Source organism: Lissotriton helveticus, chromosome 5_1 (genome assembly GCF_964261635.1).
Source record: "Lissotriton helveticus chromosome 5_1, aLisHel1.1, whole genome shotgun sequence".
Taxonomy (NCBI): domain Eukaryota; kingdom Metazoa; phylum Chordata; class Amphibia; order Caudata; family Salamandridae; genus Lissotriton; species Lissotriton helveticus.
The window spans coordinates 1228494154-1228517821 of NC_136065.1; the positions used below are offsets into that span (position 1 = coordinate 1228494154).

Here is a 23668-nt window from a genome sequence, read left to right on the forward strand (position 1 = left end):
GCGACCCGCCCCAGGTACCGGACCCGCTCAAATGGCGGTGTTCCACCTATTGCAGTGCAAGTATAGGGCCAATTAAAAACAGGGGAAAGTAACAAAGTTTTAAAGCAAATAAGTAACAGGAAGTTTTAAAATACAATTTCAGCGGTGGAAGCGCGAAGCGCTGCAACAGCGGTGCGCAACCTTGTCAGGCCGAGCAATGCTGGGACTCGCCTTAAGTAGCTGTCTCTCAATGGCGCCTGCGCAGTAGAGCGCACGCCGATCCTATCGCCTGCCAAGCACCCACACCACTACAATATGGCGGCGAAAAGAAGAAGCGACCCCTGTTCGGAAGTCTCAAAGTCATCAAAATCTTCCTTCAACCATTCAACAGCATCTCTGAGTACTGTCCTGCCATGTAATGCCAATCTAGTCCTGGGGCCTTGAAAGGTGATTTCTGCAGTGGTGATCCATCAAAACCGATGCATCAGTGACTGATCGGAACCAACTCAACTCCCTTCGACGCTGATGTGGCTGCTGCTCGACAACATCACTTCGACTGACTGCATGGTTCGATGACGCATTGCTTGCATCGTAAAGAGGTTAGTCAACGAAGACTTCTATTACTCAGCTAAGGAGTATTAGAAATGGGGATACCCTGTAGATGCAGGAACCAACACTCTAGTCAGGGTAAGCTAGATACACAAGAAAAGATAACCTGAGCTCACCTGCTGCTAGGTTGCGACAGAGCAGTCAGGCAATGTGTAAAGTTTTTGTGCAACACACACACACCCATACACACCACAAAAATACTCCACACAGGTTTAGAGAAATATTTTATATTTTTACTTGAGTTATGTAGTATTTAAAGATTAATTCAAATTACAGCGCTAGACCAGTTTAAAGCCAAAGTTCAGGCCAACCGCTACAGATCCCACTGAAAATGTACCTTAGATGGAGGAAGCGTTGAAGACTCGATGTTAGGACAGAGGAGGTTATGCGTCGTCTTCGATCCCATGGATGTAGGTGATGTGTCGGCTGCAATCTGCGCTGTCGATAAAGTCTTCGTTGACTAACCTCTTTACGATGCAAGCAATGCATCATCGAACCATGCAGTCAGTCGAAGTGATGTTGTCGAGCAGCAGCCACATCAGCGTCGAAGGGAGTTGAGTTGGTTCCGATCAGTCACTGATGCATCGGTTTTGATGGATCAGCACTGCAGAAATCACCTTTCAAGGCATCAGGACTAGATTGGCATTACATGGCAGGACAGTACTCAGAGATGCTGTTGAATGGTTGAAGGAAGATTTTGATGACTTTGAGACTTCCGAACAGGGGGCAAGCCCATGGAGACACTCTGGGTTCAAGTGAGAAGGTCCAATCCTTGTCCTCATTAGTGCAGAGATCAGCAGGTAGCAGGGCAGCAGAGCAAATCAGAAAAACAGTTCTTCCAGCATAGCAGTCTAGCAAAGTGGCAATCCTTGTAGCACAGCAGTCTTTTCTCCTGCCAGAGCTCTTCACAGGTCCAGTAGTGCACTGTCTAGATATGGTCAGAGGCCCAAGAAGGTTCTTTGAGATGCACATAGGTCCTTTCTTCCTAGCCTTGGTTCAGACTATCGGTAGGGGGTATGAATCTCTTCTGTTGTTTTCCAGAGTCTCTTGGAAATCTTCTGATGAAGACCCTCAGCCACACTGTCATGGCAGTTTTATATCTTGGTTCTCCACTTATTTGATTAAGTGGGATGAATCATCATAGGGTCTTGGCACCTGAATGTCCAGTTCTCCAGGTGTTCATCATCCTCCACCAGTAGGGAGACTGTCTAGTGTGCGACAGTCCGATTGGGAAGAGTGTTAGAATAATAAAAAAATTACACTTATCTTCTCTATTGTGTAGTTTGTGTTTATTTTCCCAGGCGAGGGATAAGGTTAAAAAAAATGCACTGTTCTTAATTGGATAATTGTAGGTCCAAAGCACCTGGTGAGGGGTTGGTTGACATGTTTCAGTCTGTGTCACCCAAATGGGTCAGATGGCTTTCTTCAGGACCAAAGTGCCAAGCTCAATGCTTATCTTTTCGAAATAGAAATTACTTGACGCACACAATGTTAATCAGTTTTACACCCTACTATGAATAGAAACAAGTCAGTGTCTCTGGGTGCTACGTGGGCAGGTTCCACTCTATCAATGTCCCTAGGTTATCTCCCAGTTCTGGGTAGCCCCCTCTATCTCTAGGGGTCAAAAGGAGTAGCATGAGTCTAGCACAGGTTTAGTTTAATTACCCCCTATATACTACTTCTGAAATCTCATCCCCCTTCACAGGGAGATTTATTCTCTCAGGGTCACTTTCAGGCCACCCTGTACTCATAGGGCATACCCACATCCAACAGAGAGCAGCAACACACCAGCAGGTAGGATTGGAATACTTTTGTGTTGGGACACTGGTATCAGTTTGGCAGTAGACAGGGGTCTTTCCCCGGAGTTGCGTGACACAGCAATCCTGAGATGTTCAGTCTAGTTAGACTGTTTGTAATTTCACTCATAACAGCGCATTCAATACTTGTGTTATTGCTGACCTATATGAGCTGGTCCCGGATTCAACAGATGCATCCCCGCATAAGCCCATCAGTATGTGATAGATAATGCCCAGCACAACCAATCTCAATCACAGCCCAGACTGAGCCTCAGCAATTGCATTGTTGCTGAGTCACGGTTCCCAACTGGACCTGTTAACAGGACTTGTGGGTGCCATTGGATCTCCAGCAATGTGTTTCTTCTTGGCATCCTACCGCCATCGGGGACATGCTGACCCACATACCTTCTTGAACATTCTCTCCGCCTGCAGAATATGCAGGTTCCTTATCTCTCTAAGAAAGCAGGCAGGCAGGCTTCTAGATATTTGAAGAAAGGTATATAGCTTCACTAGCTGGAGATCCAACTTGAAAAATCCCACATTCTCAAAAATAAATTACACAGAACTCAGCAGAGTTAAACAGATCATGAAGAGTCATAAATTGCAATAATTTTATCCTTAAAAATCAGTTGAAGAAAAGAAATTCAATGAGCTCTCAACTATGTGCTTTTATTTTATATAAATAAACTCATGAGTGGCAAACACAAGCTTTTAATTTTCATGAAAAAGTACTATTTTGTCCAGAAATGCTGCCTGTTTACTTTAATTAAATACACCTTTGAATCCCAAATATCAGTGTCTCACAGTCGGAACAGATTCTGTCTTACATAACTATCTATCACCATCACGTGAAAGTATTGTCTAGCACGTCCCAAATAGTTCTACCACCTTCTGTGAAAGATAGGTAGCATCATACAATCAATATCCAAATTCTGTTAAGAACTGCTACCACTATGCTAGAGTAAGTTTTTTGTCAGAGTTGGACACCACTGGAGGACACTCTGCTGTCTGGCCTGGCAGAAGAACAGCTTCAAGGTCAACATAAGCTAAACAAACGCTTGTGCCAACCCAACCCCTAATACCTGCCTTTCACACCATTGACATGTTTATGCTAAGGAGTCTGCTATGTCAGTCCATACTAAATCTCAAATTTCAGTGGACTGAGAGTGAGCATGTATGTATATGGCATTCCTTACATTTCTTGTGCAAGCATGCTCACTCTGCTGAGACCTACATTCCAGTATAGAGGAAATCTCAGATTCAGGCTTGCTCTGGATTACAATGTGGGACTAAGGGGCCCATTAGGATGGCGGGCGGATCGCCCCGCCAGGCTGGCCGTAGCATGGCGGGGGTACCGCGGCGGACGGAAAGACCGTCCGCCACTTTTCTGCCCCGGTCGCCTTTCCGTGGCGGCAGGCATGCAGGGTTACCCTGCGGGGGCCCGTTTCGGGCCCCCAGGGACTCCAGGCGGTGGGGGGTGCACATGGGGGGTACATATGGTACCCCCTGCATTTCAATGCACAACATGACAGGCACCTGACGGTGCCTGTCATGTTGTGCATTGAAATGCACAATGTGCATTTTTAGCATTACGGCGGGCTGTGCATTCAGCACTGCCCGCCACAATGCTAAAGATACATGATGCACCCGCCACTGTGGCGGGCGCATCCTAATGCCCCCAAAGGGGCACCCCCGCCCTTATGGCGGGCGGTCCCTAGACAGGACAGAATGACGGGCGGACAAAGTCCGCCCGTCATCCTAATGGGCCCCTTAATGTACAAGATGTAAAATGGACATATAGTGAATGGCCTAGATCTGAAAGTCACACCACTTACACCTCATGCATGAATATCCCAACTACTGAACCTGACACTCTAGTCAAGAGGAAATCTAAGGTTCCCTCACTCAGAGTCAACTAACTTTATTTCAGCCTCCAGGGCCATAAAATTGCAAATGCAAATACATAAATAAATAAAACAGTACATTTCAGTGTAAAAGTTCATGATTCATAAGAGAAGCACCATCATTTATGCAATAAAACAATAAAATAAAATACAGAAATAGCGCAAAGAGGGCCATTGGTGTTACTACATGCAATTTATCAAAAAATGAAAAGGGTGTGGTAGAAGGGTCAGCGTAAAACTAAGGTTGAGGAGGGTATGACTTTCTTCAAAATAGCCACTTGGCACCCAAGAACTTGGCTACTGAAATGGCATAAGTTGGTCTGCAGTCTGATTTCAAAATGCGAAGAGCAGCGGCGTTTGCTTAGGTGTCCACAGGTAGATGCTAGCCAACTTCTACGGAGACGGGTATAAGCTAGGCAGGCAAAGAGTATGTGTGAGACAATCTCTACTGAGGAGTTACAAGCTGGACAGACATCAATGCCCGCAAGATCATTTTGAGGTAAAGGCTCTTCTTAGCGGGAGAGCGCCCACTCTGAACTGGAAGTATAACTTCCTGTCCATGTAAACAGTCACCTGATCCCAATATGACTCATACCCACACAAAGTCTTGAAATCAAGAAAATTGCTGACAATCTTAGAGGAAGCAGCCTTCCTAGAGTCAGTGGCCACCTTGGCTGCCCAGTAGAGCGACTTCAGTGAATTCCGAGATGGAAAGCAAGTGGTTGCAGGATGGTCCCAGTGATCAGACAGCCCAAGGACGTAAAGCAACTCTTTAATGTTCATACGCCAAGGGACATTCGAGAAATTGTCAGCTTCCATTAGTTCCTGGAGGGCTGTAGCATAATGAGTGAGTTTTGTGATGGTCCATAGATGCCTCCAGTACACCAGGGGGTGTACATGGTTTGCTCTTGCTGACAAACCATTATCTAATGATTGAGCTGTAAAAACAGCATGTGAATATAATTAAATGTGATCTGTAACTCAGTATGAACCCTGGACTTCCATTACATAGCAGAGCCATATTCTCCCTATTCCTGCCCATACAAAGTATCAAGGGGAAGCGGAAATCCATAACTCAATACAGAAATATTAGATCTGGGAAAAGGTGCAGCTGGTTGTACGGATGGTAATGCCCACTGCATGGTAAACAGGCATGTTCCCTTACCGGACTGCATTTATCTGGTATCCCGACTTCAGTGCAAGGACCCACTAATAGCGCCCTCATTTTAGACAGAGGACTACTTTCCCTGTCTTTCAGTTTAGCATGTAGAGTGGCGATGGCACCATTTCATGTTTGGGAATCAGTGGTCTTGGCACTTGTCTAGTGATGTAGTGTGTGTGGTACCTGCATGGTGCCTATGTGTGAGGCTGAAAAAGGGAGGCACCTGGCCTGGGCTTGCATAAGAAGGAGGTAAAGGTTGAGGATTGCACTCAAACAGTGGAAGTATATTGCTCACATTGCTGTAGTTGGAAGGAGAAGACTTAGACGTTGAAGTGAAGGCCATGGAGACAGGGCTCCTTTATGCATTCTGTGAAGTACTTCAGTTGAAAAAGAGCTTTTGATTAGTCTTCCTGAGCATTTCAATTTCTTGGATAGTAGGGATAAGGGATGGGACTGCAGTTTCTGTTGTGAAAGGTGCAGGGTCTTTAAGTGAGCCCTGGTCCTTTGTCTTTCCCCGATTTCTGATTCTTTTTTTATTTTTTTTATTTATAAATTCACAGCAGCAAGAATACAAAAAATACAATATGAAATTTGCTCAAAAAATATAATAATAGCTAAATAAATTCCTTAAATAGATAAGTCAATCAATGGATCAACCTTCAAAGTAATCCCTGAAAGCACCCCAAATACTTAAACCAATCTTACGTTTCTTTGCTCCTTTAACAGCAAACAGACCCCATTCTAGTTTACAAAAATTACACATTTTCGCACGCCACACTTCAAAAACAGGTGGATCTATCTGAAGCCATTCAGCGGCAATACATAAACGTGCAATAGTCATGGAAAAGAAGATAAGCTGTCTATGAACATAAAGTGGATTACCCATATTACTTTCCGGCCCCATCCCAATTAACATCATGGCTGGTGTGATAGTCAGACGTACAGTCATAACCAAAGACAAAAACTTTCTATATCAGTTATAAATCTAAGCAATTTGTCACATTTAAAAAAAAATATGTCCGCACTATCCTCCCACTTGCCATCAAACTTAGGCCATCAAAAACAAAACAGGGAGAGTAGGGTCCGAGGGAAAAGTTTAAAGACCTACTACTAGTTCATTTCCCCAGCAACAACACATGAATAACAGACAAGAACCTAGGAGGTCTATAGGCCAACCATCTTGCTTGCTTAAACTGGCAAAACTAATAAGTCAGTTAGTGCTGCAGTCACCATGTAACTGTATCAAAACAATAGAGAGGGAGTGAGAGACACAAAAGTATGAGAAAAGAGAGCGAACAGAGTCGGGATATCTAAGACTCAATTGAAAAGTCTGGTCAAACCAAATCCAGCACAAATGATTTGTAGATAACCATCAAACAAACCAGATGATCGGTCCTATCATTTGGTCAGTCCACACTGTGACCTGGCAGGTCCTTTGATCATCTGGACCTTATGCCACACAGTCGGTATAAGTATTGGATACGGTCTATAGTGAGAGTGAACCTCCAATTGTTGGTCTGATTGTGATGGTTAGTGAAAAGTAATGAAAAGGTGGTGAAGCTTAAAATAGGGTGATGTGTCTAAACAAACACTTTAATAGAAACCAGGCACATCCCTTAATTAAAAAATAGGAACAGCGCAAACGACAGTGTGGAACAAATAACTGTCGCAATTAGGGCCAATGTTTCTGCCTACCGGGCAAATCGTCCCATGGCTTTCATTAGGGCCACTGCTCTAAGAAAGTTGCTACTGTTTAGTATAAGTGAAATAAGAAAAATATATATAAGTAGGAACGATACAACCTGTACCTACAGTTATATACACATCCTCCTTGTCAGTGGACGTTCAACGTGATCTAGGAAAACATATACGTGATATTCAGTTTAATAACATACTTTTAACGTGCAAATGTTCTCTCATCCTCTCTTGTGCATATAATAAACTGTGCTAACAGTATTAAACATTTTAATTGCTCACCCAACATGACAGGGGACTGGACTTCACCTCACCTGGACCGTGCTCAGGTATCTGAGGCATCAAAACTCAATACAACATATGGAGTATAAAGATGTCTACTTTCAATCCCTGTTACATACGTCACATCTGTCCACATGTAAACTCAATAGTGGAAAGCCCACCAGGGATAAGGCTAGTACTCCGTATATTCGTGCTAACACAGCAAGTAGCTTCATACTGATCTTCTTATATGTTTGTACATGAACTGTGAGTCAGTAAAGTTAATCCAAATCTGTGTACATAGGGTAAAAGCAGGGATCCTGCAGATCTAAACAGTGACCACCAATGTAGCTAATACCCCCAATTGATGTGTGAACACAACCCTCTAGCATTCTCTTAGGTGCATGTTCTCTAAGAGTACACTAAAACAAGTGTATTAGCATGGTTCTGATATTCCTCAGTAATGGCCACAACTAGCTATTTCACTCACCTCTCCGTCGGTGCCGCAAGACTCGCCTGAGGCTTGGGGGAGGCACTGCACCGGAAGAAGAGTGGTTTTACATGCAAAAACAACAAAGGGGACTACTTTGCCATCGTGTCTGTACTGAAAGTACCCCCAAGTGTTAATACATGTGCTCAACGCTGTCTGCACAACCAATATGTGGGTAGAAAAGGGGAACTGTATTGATAGATGAATCGCCCCGTATAGTTTAAAACTCTGTGGCTGACCGCAATGCTTAAATGATCACCGGGCGCCCGTATCTATCCACGGGACTACAGAATGACGTCATATCGGCCATTTCTGTAGTTCCAGCGACGCGGGCGCCTGCAGACGAATTAATCAGTTTGAAATTACCTGATCACACAAAAAGATGACTATTCCTTCTTCCGGAGCCCTGTTCTATTGTGTATTGGAGCATGTCAACCATTGACTAAGCATAACAAAAATAAGGAATAGAAAGAACTACCGAATGACCTCAAATCGGCCATTTTAGTAGTTCAGATCGTAACGTGTTAGTAGTTCAAGTCGTGTCTAGTATGGTTCTCAATCACTTATGAGACAGAAGACATATGATCCAAAACCAAGGGGTGTTCAGATCACGTCAAAGGGTGTGTGAATTGTGTTGGCTTCTTCAGTGAAAGAACTGTATTGTCCTGAACAAAGACCAACAGTGGGGATTTGCAGAGTAAAGCCAAAAAAGGGCCACCAACATGAGATGCAAAGAGCTCAGTCTAGCAGTGGACACATCTCAGAAGTACTTCAATGTGTGTTCGAGAGACACTACAGAGCGTACCAAGGTATCTGATCATTAAGTCCCTTTGTATCCGAGGAGAGTTTGAAGACCCATCTTTGCTCTCTCGTAAACAAATATTTAGCGACATTCTTCACATGTGATGGTATGAAGGGCTTTTCCAAGACCGTCCATACAAAATCCGATTCCCCATGTTGTTTCTCAAGGAAATGTCTTGTAAGTTGTGTCATGGATTTTTTACAGCGGAGCGAGCTCTTATGCTCAAGCATACGAACTCAAACCTTGCGGGTAGTCATCCCCACATATTGACAGGAACAAGGGCAAGTCAGTAGATAAACGAGATTATCGCTGTTGCAATTGGTGAAGCGATTTTGCAACCACGGCCTGTCAGTGCCTATGTGGATTTCAGAAGAATGTTTAGTCTGTGGACATACAGACCAATTGCCACAGGGATGGTGGCCAACTGCAGGTGGTAAATCCCATAGAGTGCCCAGAGTTCGTTTGGGCATCTCCTTAGGACGCGTATGTATTAGACGATCCTTAATACTGTTAGATCTTTTAAATGCAAATAGGGGTAGTGCAATCTTGTCATTGCCATGGTTAAGGATACGCCAATGTTTCTTAATGATTGTCTGTAGGCTGTTACTCCTGGTGTTAAATGTACTCACAAAAGTGAGTCTATCTGTAGAGGTTTTGGGGACTGGAGGTTCTAGGAGCGCCTCCCGGTTGTTGTTATGCGCTCTTTTGAGAGACCGTTTAATAAGTGGTCTCGGATAATGTCTATCCAGCAGTTGTGAAGACAAGTTCCTAGCATGAGTCTTAAAATCCTCCTACCTGGAACAGTTCCTCCGAACGCGGAGGAACTGGCCATATGGTAAATTGTCCCTAAAGGATTTAGGATGGTGGCTCTCGTACAAAAGTAACGAATTTCTAGCCATCGGCTTCCTATACAAGTCGGTCTGCAAGCCTGCAGGTATCGCATAAATAGAGAGATCTAAGAAGGACAGTCTCTCTTTGTGAGCCTCGAAAGTGAATCTGAGGAATTGATTCCTACCATTCAACCAAAGATGAAAATCATTCACCAATTCCAAACTCCCTCTCCACACTACCAACACATCATCGATATAGCGTTTCCACCATACTATCGATGATATGTATGGGTTGGTAGGTGTGAGTACATGCTGTTGTTCAAAATGGTGCATGTACAAATTTGCCAGGCTCGGCGCAAAAACGCTGCCCATACTCGTTCCAGAGGTCTGAAGATATATTGTGTCCTCGAAACGGAAAAAATTCTCTTTCATAGCGAGAGTAGCTAGAGCCATAATAAAGGTGATTCGGGTGATGGTATCACCGATGTTATCCCCCAGGATGGATGTAACGACTTCAAGAGTTTCTCCTGGGGGATTGAGGTATACAAAGACTCTACATCGAAAGAGACAAATAGGTCTCTTTCCGGGTCAAAATCTATTTCAGGAAGTACCCTTAGCACATCCTTCGTATCTTGCAGGTAGGTTGGCAGCGTCTGCACAATTAGTCTCAGAAAATAATCTACAAAAGTTGAAAGTGTTTCCAAGGCTGAACCTAGGCCAGATATGATAGGCCTCCCTGGAGGGGTCTCTGTGGCTTATGTACCTTAGGAAGAAGGTAGAAGTACGGCATAACAGGGAACTCTGTTATCAAAAAGGAACCTTCGTTGGAAGTGATCCATCCCTCTGCTAATGGTTCTTCTACCATGATTTTAATCCTTGTCATAAGACCCTCAGTGGGATCTTCCTGTAGAGGTGAATAAGCATGCCTGTCACTCAGTTGCCTTAGGCATTCGGAACGATAGTCAGTGGTGTTCAGAATGACTATGGAACCGCCTTTGTCTGCAGGCTTAATCGTTATTAGTTGGTCATCTGACAAACTTTTCAATGCCTTCTGTTCTGGGATTGACATGTTCTTGAAGGATCTATCCTGTATTTTCCACATGTTTGATACTCATCACATACAGCTCTTTCAAAGGCTAAAACTTGAGGAGGAACTGTGTGTATAGGTGGTTGAAATTTTGATTTAGTTTTCAACCCTGTGTTCAATTCATGAGCATCCTCCAGATCCTCAGATTTGTTTTTGAAGAAATAGTGAAGTTTCAACTTTCTAAAGAATTGACTTAGTTCACATTGGAGTGTGAAAGGGTCTCCGGTATTCGTCATTACGAAGCCCAATCCTTTATTGAGTACTTGTTTCTCCAAAGTGGTGAGTGTTTTCGTTGAAAGATTCACTACTAGGGTGGATTCCCTGATGTTCCTGCTTTCTGGAGGTTTTTGGCAGTCTGGCTCCGGGTTCCTGTGTGCGGGCCTGTTTGATCTTGCCATTGGACCCCTGGTTGTCGTGAGGTCCGGCGTCTGCCCCTGGTCCTCCGTGTGCCAAACCTTAAAAAAGGCTGTGTATTAAAAGTGTTGGGGAACCCTTGGAAAGGTCCAGGTGGTGGTGGGTACATCATATGTTGTTGTGGTGGATAACCCCAGGGAGTAGGTGGCCACCATTGTTGGAAGTTACTAGGTGGTTGGTTCCCATGTGCGAAACCTCTATTCCCTCGCCCACGGCCCCTTGGTTGAAAATGAGATGAATTGGTGTTGTCCGTGTCACTATCTTCAGAAGTGGAGCCTGAGTAGTTAGGCCCGAATCGTTTCCCATTGTTTCTAAACATGGGAGGGGTATAACTGTCGCTAGTGTAGGGGTATACCCGCTCTTGCTTGAACTTAGAGAGGTCCTTCTTAAACTTATCAAGCTTAGACTGTAAGATGGTGTCTTTGAATTCTGTCATATTCTTGTTAAACTCGCCCTGTTGTCTCTTAAATAACATGGGTGTAATTGTAGCTCTTATTGAGTCTTCCAAAACCTGAATTTCTATAAGGATAGTATCAGCTATCCGTTTAGCAGTGCTGATAATGAGGATGAGCCAGTCTCTCGTGCATCTCCAGGCAATCAAAGACCAATCCTTAAGAAAGGCTTTGTCCTGCAAAAAGAGGTGTAGTGCATTTGCAACAATGAGGCCTGGAAGTGCACAGCTGGCCCTCAAATATTCAGCCATGGCTATCCCATGTACGAGCGTCCTAGAATAAGACTTTTTCAAAACTAGAACCTTTGTCCAGTCATCTGTTGAGACACTGGTCATAGTGGGTACTGATTCAAGCATGCTCGGCATGCTATCCAGAATGGACTGGTACATTGAGTCATCATTGCCTACGATTAAGCCTGCAGACAAAGGCGGTTCCATAGTCATTCTGAACACCACTGACTATCGTTCCGAATGCCTAAGGCAACTGAGTGACAGGCATGCTTATTCACTTCTACAGGAAGATCCCACTGAGGGTCTCATGACTAGGATTAAAAGCATTGTAGAAGAAGCATTAGCAGAGGGATGGATCACTTCCAATGAAGGTTCCTTTTTGATATCAGAGTTCCCTGTTATGCCGTACTTCTACCTTCTTCCTAAGGTACATAAGCCACAGAGACCGCCTTCATATCTGGCCTAGGTTCAGCCTTGGAACCACTTTCAACTTTTGTAGATTATTTTCTGAGACCAATTGTGCAGAGGATGCCCACCTACCTGCAAGATACGAAGGACGTGCTAAGGGTACTTCCTGAAATAGATTTTGACCCGTAAAGAGACCTATAGTCTTTGTATACCTCAATCCCCCAGGATGAAACTCTTGAAGTTGTTACATCCATCCTGGGGGATAACATCGGTGATACCATCACCCCAATCACCTTTATTATGGCTCTAGCTACTCTCGCTATGAAAGAGAATTTTTTCCGTTTCGAGGACACAATATATCTTCAGACCTCTGGAACGAGTATGGGCAGCGTTTTTGCGCCGAGCCTGGCGAATTTGTACATGCACCATTTAGAACAACAGCATGTACTCACACCTACCAACCCATACATATCATCTATAGTATGGTGGAAACGCTATATCGATGATGTGTTGGTAGTGTGGAGAGGGAGTTTGGAATTGGTGAATGATTTTCATCTTTGGTTGAATGGTAGGAATCATTTCCTCAGATTCACTTTCGAGGCTCACAAAGAGAGACTGTCCTTCTTAGATCTCTCTATTTATGCGACACCTGCAGGCTTGCAGACCGAGTTGTATAGGAAGCCGATGGCTAGAAATTCGTTACTTTTGAACGAGAGCCACCATCCTAAATCCCTTAGGGACAATTTACCATATGGCCAGTTCCTCCGCATTCGGAGGAACTGTTCCAGGTTGGAGGATTTTAAGACTCATGCTAGGAACTTGTCTTCACAACTGCTGGATAGACATTATCCGAGATCACTTATTAAACGGTCTCGCAAAAGAGCGCATAACAACAACCGGGAGGCGCTCCTAGAACCTCCAGTCCCCAAAACCTCTACAGATAGACTCACTTTTGTGAGTACATTTAACACCAGGAGTAACAGCCTACAGACAATCATTAAGAAACATTAGCATATCCTTAACCATGGCAATGACAAGATTGCACTACCCCTATTTGCATTTAAAAGATCTAACAGTATTAAGGATCGTCTAATACATAAGCGTCCTAAGGAGATGCCCAAACGAACTCTGGGCACTCTATGGGATTTACCACCTGCAGTTGGCCACCATCCCTGTGGCAATTGCTCTGTATGTCCACAGACTAAACATTCTACTGAAATCCACATATGCACTGACAGGCCGTGGTTGCAAAATTGCTTCACCAATTGCAACAGCGATAATCTCGTTTATCTACTGACTTGCCCTTGTTCCTGTCAATATGTGGGGATGACTATCCGCAAGGTTTGAGTTCGTATGCTTGAGCATAAGAGCTCGTTCCGCTGTAAAAAATCCATGACACAACTTACAAGACATTTCCTTGAGAAACAACATGGGTAATCGGATTTTGTATGGACGGTCTTGGAAAAGCCCTTCATACCATCACATGTGAAGAATGTCGCTAAATGTTTGTTTACGAGAGAGCAAAGATGGGTCTTCAAACTCTCCTCTGATACAAAGAGACTTAATGATCAGATACCTTGGTACGCTCTGTAGTGTCTCTCGAACACACATTGAAGTACTTCTGAGATGTGCCCACTGCTAGACTGAGCTCTTTGCATCTCATGTTGGTGGCCCTATTTGGCTTTACTCTGCAAAACCCCACTGTTGGTCTTTGTTCAGGACAATACAGTTCTTTCACTGAAGAAGCCTACACAATTCACTCACCCTTTGACTTGATCTGTACACCCCTTGGTTTTGGATCATATGGCCTCAGTCTCATAAGTGATTAAGAACTATACTAGACACGACTTGAACTACTAACACGTTACGATCTGAACTACTAAAAAGGCCGATTTGAGGTCATTCGGTAGTTCTTTCTATTCCTTATTTTTGTTATGCTTAGTCAATGGTTGACATGCTCCAATACACAGTAGAATGGCTAACAGGGCTCCCAAAGAAGGAATAGTCATCTTTTTGTGTGATCAGGTAATTTCAAACTGATTAATTCGTCTGCAGGCGCCCGCGTCGCTGGAACTACAGAAATGACCGATATGACGTCATTCTGTAGTCCCGCGGATTGATACGGGCGCCCGGGGATCATTTAAGCATTGCGGTCAGCCACAGAGTTTTAAACTATACGGGGCGATTCATCTATCAATACAGATCCCCTTTTCTACCCACATATTGGTTGTGCAGACAGCGTTGAGCACATGTATTAACACTTGTGGGTACTTTCAGTACAGACACGATGGCAAAGTAGTCCCCTTTGTTGTTTTTGCATGTAAACCCACTCTTCTTCCGGTGCAGTGCCTCCCCCAAGCCTCAGGCGAGTCTTGTGGCACCGACGGATAGGTGAGTGAAATAGCTAGTTGTGGCCATTACTGAGGAATATCAGAAGGATGTATGACGTTACAACGCATACTTTTACTCCGCGTACCATTACAACGCGGTATTTACAACGAATACCGTTACAACGCATAGCGCTTTGGGGTGCTGGATAGTGGTAAGTATAATTTACTATTCTAACTCCAGTCCCCGTGGACCCTAGGGAAGGTGTTGGATAGTAAATTAAACTTACCTCTTATCCTAGAGCGCCCCCCAGCGCAATGCGTTGTAATGCCATGCGTTGTAATGCCCGCGTTGTAATGGTAGTGCGGAGTAAAAGTTGCGTCGTAACGGGTGTATACCATATCAGAACCATGCTAATACACTTGTTTTAGTGTACTCTTAGAGAACATGCACCTAAGAGAATGCTAGAGGGTCGTGTTCACACATCAATTGGGGGTATTAGCTACATTGGTGGTCACTGTTTAGATCTGCAGGATCCCTGCTTTTACCCTTTGTACACAGATTTGGATTAACTTTACTGACTCACAGTTCATGTACAAACATATAAGAAGATCAGTATGAAGCTACTTGCTGTGTTAGCACGAATTTACGGAGTACTAGCCCTATCCCTGGTGGGCTTTCCACTATTGAGTTTACATGTGGACAGATGTGACGTATGTAACAGGGATTGAAAGTAGACATCTTTATACTCCATATGTTGTATGGAGTTTTGATGCCTTCACCTGTTCACATTTTTCTGTTTCACAGTGCGGTCCTCAGATACCTGAGCACGGTCCAGGTGAGGTGTGGTCCAGTCCCCTGTCATGTTGGGTGAGCAATTAAAATGTTTAATACTGTTAGCACAGTTTATTATATGCACAAGAGAGGATGAGAGCACATTTGTACGTTAAAAGTATGTTATTAACCTGAATATCACGTATATGTTTTTCTAGATCACGTTGAACGTCCACTGACAAGGAGGATGTGTATATAACTGTAGGTACAGGTTGTATCGTTCCTACTTATATATATTTTTCTTTTTTCACTTATACTAAACAGTAGCAACTTTCTTAGAGCAGTGGCCCAGATGAAAGCCATCGGACGATTTGCCCGGTAGGCAGAAACATGTTGGCCCTAATTGCGACAGTTATTTGTTCCACGCTGTCGTTTGCGCTGTTCCTATTTTTTAATTAAGGGATGCGCCTGGTTTCTATTAAAGTGTTTGTTTAGACACAGTGACATCACCCTATTTGAAGCTTCACCACCTTTTTGTACATTGCACTGTCTTTTCATTACTTTTCACTAACCATCACAATCAGACCAACAATTGGAGGTTCACTCTCACTGTAGACCGTATCCAGTACTTATACCGACTGTGTGGCATAAGGTCCAGATGATCAAAGGACCCACCAGGTCACAGTGTGGACTGACCAAATGATAGGACCGATCATCTGGTTTGTTTGATGGTTATCCACAAATCATTTGTGCTGGATTTGGTTTGACCAGACTTTTCAATTGAGTCTTAGATATCACGACTCTGTTTGCTCTCTTTTCTCATACTTTTGTGTCTCTCACTCCCTCTCTATTGTTTTGATACTGTTACATGGTGACTGCAGCACTAACTGACTTATTAGTTTTGCCAGTTTAAGCAAGCAAGATGGTTGGCCTATAGACCTCCTAGGTTCTTGTCTGTTGTTCATACAACTTAGGCCCCCATTTAGCCATACATGCGGGGGTATAATATAAATCAAAAAGGGACTTAAAAAATTGGGCCTTCAGATTTGCTGACATTAGTATTTCCCTGGAAGCTGCAATAAGCTTCTTAACCCTAATATCTGCCTCTCCCAAATCCCTTGACCATTTTATGTTGTATTTATTCAGATCATCTGGTCTATCAGCTAATAATAACTGATATATTTTTCCGATTCTAGATTGTCGTCTAACCGTTTCTATAAGAGAATGGGGTTTCATATTAAAGTTAATGCGACACAAAAGATCTCTAATCTGCAAAAAATTTTAAAATTGTATTCTGGGGATACCATACTGTAAGACCAAATCATCAAAAGATTCACACACCCCATCAATAGAGTAGAAATCACCTAAAATTCTGATACCTTTTTTCATCCAAGCTAAGACAGTGTTACCCTGAAATATACCAGGTAAAATCTTCACTGCTTGCAAAGGTGTGTAATATGAATTTTTCCTCATTGTTATCGGCATCCGCATTCATTTCTACACTTTATAGGCACTACTCAGGACCTTAAATCGCGTCCGTTTAAAATAACTACCATCCACTTCCCTAAATAAACATTGTTTAGCGATAGGACCCATAAGAATTTCAAAAATAGTAGGTGAATTAGCCCTACTGATGGCACCTTCCCCAGTAAGTACCAATTGCGTTTTCAACAAAAAACATGTATAAAAATAAAAGGCGAAATCCGGAACCGCTAGACCCCCTCTCTCTCGAGAGAGAGAGAGGTAGCGTCATAAAGTGCATCGCCCGTCTAGGCCTACCAGGGTTCCAAATAAATTTCCCACAAATTGATTGGAGATTTTGTAGTCTTACCTTTGTACCTTCCAGAGGTAACAAGCGAAATAAATAAAGAGCTTTGGGTAACATCTTCATTTTAATGATGTTACATCGCCCTATTATTGTGAAACTTAGCCGCCACATCTGTCCAAAGAATTTTTAATATTACCAATCAATAAATTCCAATTTACTTCCATCAGTTCGGACACAGAAGATCGTGTTTGCATACCCAGGTATGTCACTTCTTTAATTACTCGCTCATCCCTCCATTGAATATTAGCAGAACACAAGATTTGTGTTTTAGACACATTGAGCTTATAACCTGCCATTACCACAAACTCTGTTGCTAACCGCTCAATTTCATACATTGCACCAGTGGGGTCCACAGTGATCACAGCTATGTCATCTGCGTATGCAAAAACAGAAAATTGATAATCATGAACCAAAAAAGGAGGAATACGGACATTATACGATAGTAGCTCTAAAATGGATTTATATAAAGGGCAAATAATAGGGGAGAACAAGGACAGCCTTGACGAGTACCTCGGGTTATGGGCACCACCTCTGATAGAAAACCTATTGAGGAAATCTTAGCGCTAGGAGCTTCATACAAAACTTGTATCGCTCGTATTCATTTTCCTCCAAAACCGCTCCGATCCATCAATTGACACAGATATGATCCAACCAACTCCAGAGGTTTACCCTTTTTACTGCAAACTGAAATTGTAGCTTCTGACCAAGATTTAGGTGGTTGCCCAGACTGTGCTACCTGAAAAACCTTCAGCAGCTCATCTTTAATCAAAGGAAAAAACAGCCTGTACACCTCCACGGGTATCCTATCAGGTCCCGCCGCCTTTCCTAAAGCTAAACGTTTTACAGCCATTTCTAATTCTTTCATAGAGATCAGGGAGTCAAGTTGCTCTGCCAAAAGAGGATCTAGTTGTGCCAATTCTCCCCACACAGATACATTTACACCCCCATTCGAAACTCCCTGATGAGTGTAAAGGGTAGAATAAAACTGCTGAAAAATAGAAAGTATCTGTTGAGGGTCAGAATGTAACACCCCATTCTGATCTTTCATTTCTTGAATGGTTCTAGCAGATCCCTTCATTCGAAGTCGCAACGCCAATGATCTTCCAATAGTCTCCCCAAATTCATGAATTTGTTGTTTCGAGGTAAGATATTTCCTAGCATTCTCTTCACTCCAAAAACCCAAAGCCCTTCCGCGACATTTAGCAAGTGTTCACTAGAGATATCCTTCTTACCTACCATGATCCCTGTAGTTAGAGCGCCTTCCGCCACTCTCAGAGTGATTTTTTTTTTACATTATTAAAAAAAATCCTTAGTCCAATATCCCATTTGTTCCTTAATTTCTTTATTTAAACAAAGTTTCCTGTCAAATGAGAAAGAATTACCGGGCCACCTACCCCATAGGTACCATTAATTCTAAAGCAACAGGGGCATGATCTGAGGAGATCCTCGGAAATACCTGAATAGACGCACCGGTTAACGAAGAGGAGGATGCAAACAAGTAATCTAACCTTACTATTTTTTTATGTGGATGTGAATAGAAGGTAAACCCCAAATCTTGTCCTTTTATTTTACCCCAACCATCCACTAAGCCATGATCCCGGGTTAGATCATAAAGTGCTTTAAAAACTTTAGGTTTCCGTCCAACATATTTCTGGGGACCCTCCAATAAGGTCTGATTAGTCAGGTTAATATTAATGTCCCCACATATTATCAGGGGGATGGCCATGTAGCTACTTCTGTATTTAAATCAAACTAAATCCTACGATCATCCAAATTAGACCCATACATAGTGCAAAGCGTAAAATAATAACCCTCAACCCCACACTCAACGATAGCCCACCCGCCAAACTTATCAGCCAACCTCCGCCCACACCTCACAGAGTTACTACTAGCTAAAATGGCTACCCCCGAGTCATACCCGACTGACCCGAAGCCGATAACAATGTAAACCCCAGATTTCAATAACCCTCGATTAGGCCAGGGTATATGTGTCTCCTGTATACAAAGTAAATCAGGCCGAATATGTCGAATTTCAGCTCCCACTTTTGTCGCTTTGCCCAGTTATTAAGACCTCACACATTTAATGTACACATTTTTATTCAATCACTCAACATTATTAAGGTCGTATGTTGATATTCTCCCCACAAACACTACTAACCTTAAACAAAAAAAATGTAAAACTGCCATCTGACATCTGCTTATTATAAGTACATTTATTTGAATCTTACAAACTGAACACTTTCTTGCCGCTGTTAATTTGTTTTCCCCTTTTACACCCCACCTAAGTGCTACCCACCCCCCTTAACTCCCTTGCCCCTCCACCCTTTAACCACCTCCCTCCCCCCACTATCCACCCCCCCTTTAACGAGGCTTTAGGACTCATAGTCCTGTAGATACAAGCTCATCCACATCCCCCTGCCTCTGCCTGTGGGTCTCACATTCCAGCCCCTACACCGAATAAACATTAAAGGGAAGAGAAAGGATTGAGAAGGAGAATTAAAAAAAGGAAGACAGAGAAAACCCTAAACCAGAAATCTCCAACTACACAGTTCAGGTTGACTAAATGGATTTACTGAATAGAGCCCAGAAATTCTTTCGGCGACCCAATATTGGTAAAGAAACGAGTACGTTCTTTATGTATCACTTTCAACTCAGCTGGAAACATTAGAAATGCCTGGGCCCCCTTAGATTGAAACTCCGGAATCATCTGCCGATGCCGCCAACCTAACTCTACTGACTGATGGCATAAATCAGGGCGCATAAAAAAATCAAAGTCGCCCCCATTTCTTTTCTTATCCGGCCGTGCCTTCAAAAATACTTCCTCCCGGGCGAGAAAACTGTTTAAAGACACTAAAATAGCCCTAGGTTTTTGATCTGGCTGTCCAGGTCTCTGGGGTTGAATAGTAAATGGGAATCGATGCACCCGCTCCACCTCCATGTCCCAATCCCACTTCGTCACCTCAGGTAAGGCTTTTTTAAACAAATCAATAATAAACCCTTGAGGATCTGAACCCTCCTTCCCTTCCGGTATCTGAAGGACCCTCAGGTTATTTCTACGTGACCAATTTTCAATGTCCGCTAATTTCCAATTAATGTCTTCCTTAGTCGCCATATGCGTATCAATAACAGTCTTATGTTGTGCTAGTTCATCCTCTAAGGTGGAGATATGAGCCTCCGCTTCATTAAATCTCGATAGGAATTCCGCATGCGATTTTACCAGGCGTCTAACCGAATTCTGAAGCTTCCTACAAGAGTTCTGAGCCCTTTGACTCTCTTCTCGAGTCTCATCCTGATGTTGCATAATCGATTGATAAATCAAAGCCAAAGAGATTTCTTCCACCTCTGTCCCTGGTTCATCCAATTGACCCCCTTGCGCCAAAGAATTTCCAGGGGTACCCTTCTTCCCATTCAGATCAAGTTTCCTAACAGTTTGGGTACTGCTCTCTCCGTGACCTTCCAAATCCAGACTACTATGCATACTTCCTTTACCCATACTCATATGGGCCGAATATTGAAAAGCAAGGTCCTCGCAGGAGGACATCGACTGTTCAGACAGGGAATAGAAATCCGCCGAATCAGTTTCTGGGGCCAATATTTGCTGTTCCTGGCCTCCTCGATTGTCCACCCCTGAGCTAAGATCAGGACTTAACACCTCACTGCTTATATTTACTTCAGGGGGTTCAGAGGCTTCAAGGGGTACAGTTAGCGCCTTACCGCCTACGGCACCAACATCACTTTTCATTTCCTCTATAATTACAAGTGTCTCTATACTAGCCAAAGGATTAGCCAGAACATTTATGAGAGCCTCCTCAGCTTCACCACCAAGTTCGCTTTCTACATCAACCAAAGCTCCTGAAATCGTCACTGGTTCCACACCCTTACTCCCCCGTCGCAGTCTCTCATTTTCCTTGTCTCTAGCCGCCAAGAACAAATCTGGAATTTTTTCCCCATAGTTTGTGCCATTTTAGCTCTAGTTGCAGTTGCAACTGAGCCAGAGTCCGCTAAACAAGCTGTATCTCCTTTGCGGTTGTCGGCTTGTAGTGTTCCTCTCACCTAAGCAATTCCTGCTGCACCATCCGCGGCGTCTGCAGCTTCCACAGACTCTCCTTCCTGTCCTCGATTCCTTCTGCGGTTTCCTTTCGGCGGCATCTCCTTTTGCTGTTTTCGTTGCATAGGGCTCACGGCAGAGTCAGGAAACACAGAGCAGGTGAGCCGGTCCTCCAGTAACGCCCAGCAAACTTAATCCCTCCATAACCACCACAATCTCGAAACCGAGAACAGCCGCAGCCGCAGCATCAGACTCTGACCTCCAGCAAAGCGCACAGCGTAAGCACCAATCCTGCAGTCCGACAACAAAGCTCCACCAGCAAGGTCACCGGTAAGTTTAACACCGATAAACCAAAGCCCGTCTCCTTCTCCTTTGCTCCTTTACTCCGTCACTCCAATATGCCCAGCAGGGTCCGGCAGGAGCCGCTTGCTCATGCGTCCATCGCAGACGACATCTTGCCTCTCTCAAAACGTCCTTGTAATTTCTGATCCCGATTTCTGATTCAGTTGTACTGATGACAGCCAGGTGCGGAAATCCCACACTTCTTTGTGATTCTGTATTCCAGGAGCAGGAGTTCTGTGTAACTAATTGTTTCCACTCTAACCCTTCCAAGTAGATTCTCATCATAATCTATGACTGAGAAGATGAAGCATATGGAAGCAGAGGGAGTGTAATGTAGAAGTGATAAAGATGCTACACGAAATGTATACACTCATAGAGCAAGTGAAATAGCACTTTCAGATTTTTCAACTGCATCATATACCCTTGATGTTGTAGAGAAATGCACAGTTGTCACACAGTTTGCAGAATTTTCTCATGGAAGGTAAAACGCAAAACCCCTTAGGTGGGTATCAGTTTTTCATGGCACACAGTGGAGGTACAGGGAGGTGCTGGACTATATCCTGAGTGTGACCCATCAGACCAGAGGCTTTTTAGCAAATTAAGGAGGTACACATTATGCACACTATTTGATAGACATCCACCATCCAAACTCCTGGAGCAATTATGTCTCTCTCTCATGGAGAGCTGTGTGCAATTTGTACCATAGATTTATTTCTCATTACTGCTGGTCTGAGAAATAAAACTCTTCACTGCTGCGTTTTATGTCTCCTCGAGGTTGAAAAGTCAACATTTGTGACTAATTAGGGCCCTCCTTATGAAGTATTTTGCCCACTCTGGCACAAAACCTGCCTCTGACATTTCTTGGACGGTAATTAAGGCTGAATGCTGTGTCCAGATATTTGACTTTACAAAATCAATGAGTGATTTGTTGTCAAGCAGGAATGAAGGTGTTTTTATTGTCAACAAATGAGAAACAAAAGTAATTGCAACTCTGTGGCATTCTGCAAGCTGTGCTTAGTTTAAATAGACATTGTTTGTGTCATAGAGGCTTTGGGGTTCAGCTGCATGATTTCATTCTCTTTAGCCTCCACAGAGTCTCCTCACCTTCTTAGACTCGCCAACGGCTGGGACCGCTGTGCTGGACGTGTGGAGGTGTACTACGCGGGTGCATGGGGAACAGTGTGCGATGACGGATGGGACATGAGCGACGCAAACGTGGTGTGCATGCAGCTACAGTGTGGAAACGCCTCCTCTGCCCCAAGTAATGCTTATTTTGGTCCTGGCAATGGCAGTATTCTCTTGGACGACATGAACTGCAGGGGAAATGAAGCCTACCTGTGGGGTTGTGCAAGCAGTGGATGGAACGTTCACAATTGCGTGCATGGCGAGGATGCCGGCGTCATTTGCTCAGGTAGGAGTGGCCATAAAGTTTGTGCATGTAACCCCGCTCAAGCATTTATCTCTCACTGCCAAATGGAGAGCTGTGTTTTGGAACCCACTGCAGTTGGACTTTTTATAAAGCACAAAATATGATTAATGGATAAAATGTAGTACTGGAGTTACCTAAGTCTGAAATCTGCAGAAAATTGTAGGGTATAGGTTTTAAGGCGCCAATGAATGAGATTCAGGGTGCCTCTTTGAGTGGCAGTAGACTGAATCGTTGGCCATGTTTCACAGGTGTTCTGTAGCTAAGTAGAGATGGAGAAATTTGGGAGATAGAACGAAAGGCTAGAAAAAGAAGCAGAAGTGCCCTTCACATTACTTATATGTGAACTGCTAAGTAATCTCACCTCACCCTGAGCATAGCTTGATGATTTCAGCAGCTGGCTGACACTCTGCTCGTGACTGATCATCAGTAAGTCAAATCTATCAAAACCATAAATAGATTACACAGGGCATGAGTAGTCCTTGATGACTGAGTATTGTTGGAATAACGAGTTGTTTTAATTTAGTGTGGACTGTCTATGAGGACTCAGAATTTTGCGACCTATGAATGGGGTATGTTACAATGGGGCGATGACTGGCATTAATCACTATGAGAATTTGGAACCGCAGGGGTTTGTTCTACTAGAAATGATGCCTAAGTACTCAACATTGGTGGAGCTATAACATGCGTGCTCAGTGTTTGAGGGGTGTTAATTGGCTCTGGTCTGGTACCTTCTGGATTACAACATGTTATTGTAATGGCTCTATTTGTCATTCATAGATCCTCTCGTGTGTCAGCCTATT

The 23668-nt window shown here is 43.6% G+C and overlaps 1 protein-coding gene across 1 annotated transcript in view; it reads left to right on the plus strand.

Annotated features, from left to right (window-relative positions):
* Positions 1-23668, plus strand: part of LOC144752607 (scavenger receptor cysteine-rich domain-containing protein DMBT1-like) — a 1088995-nt gene that overhangs the window by 268150 nt on the left and 797177 nt on the right. Inside the window, exon 16 of the mRNA XM_078640489.1 lies at positions 22524-22850. Coding sequence (XP_078496615.1) covers positions 22524-22850 — 327 coding nt within the window. The remainder of the gene's footprint in view (positions 1-22523; positions 22851-23668) is intronic.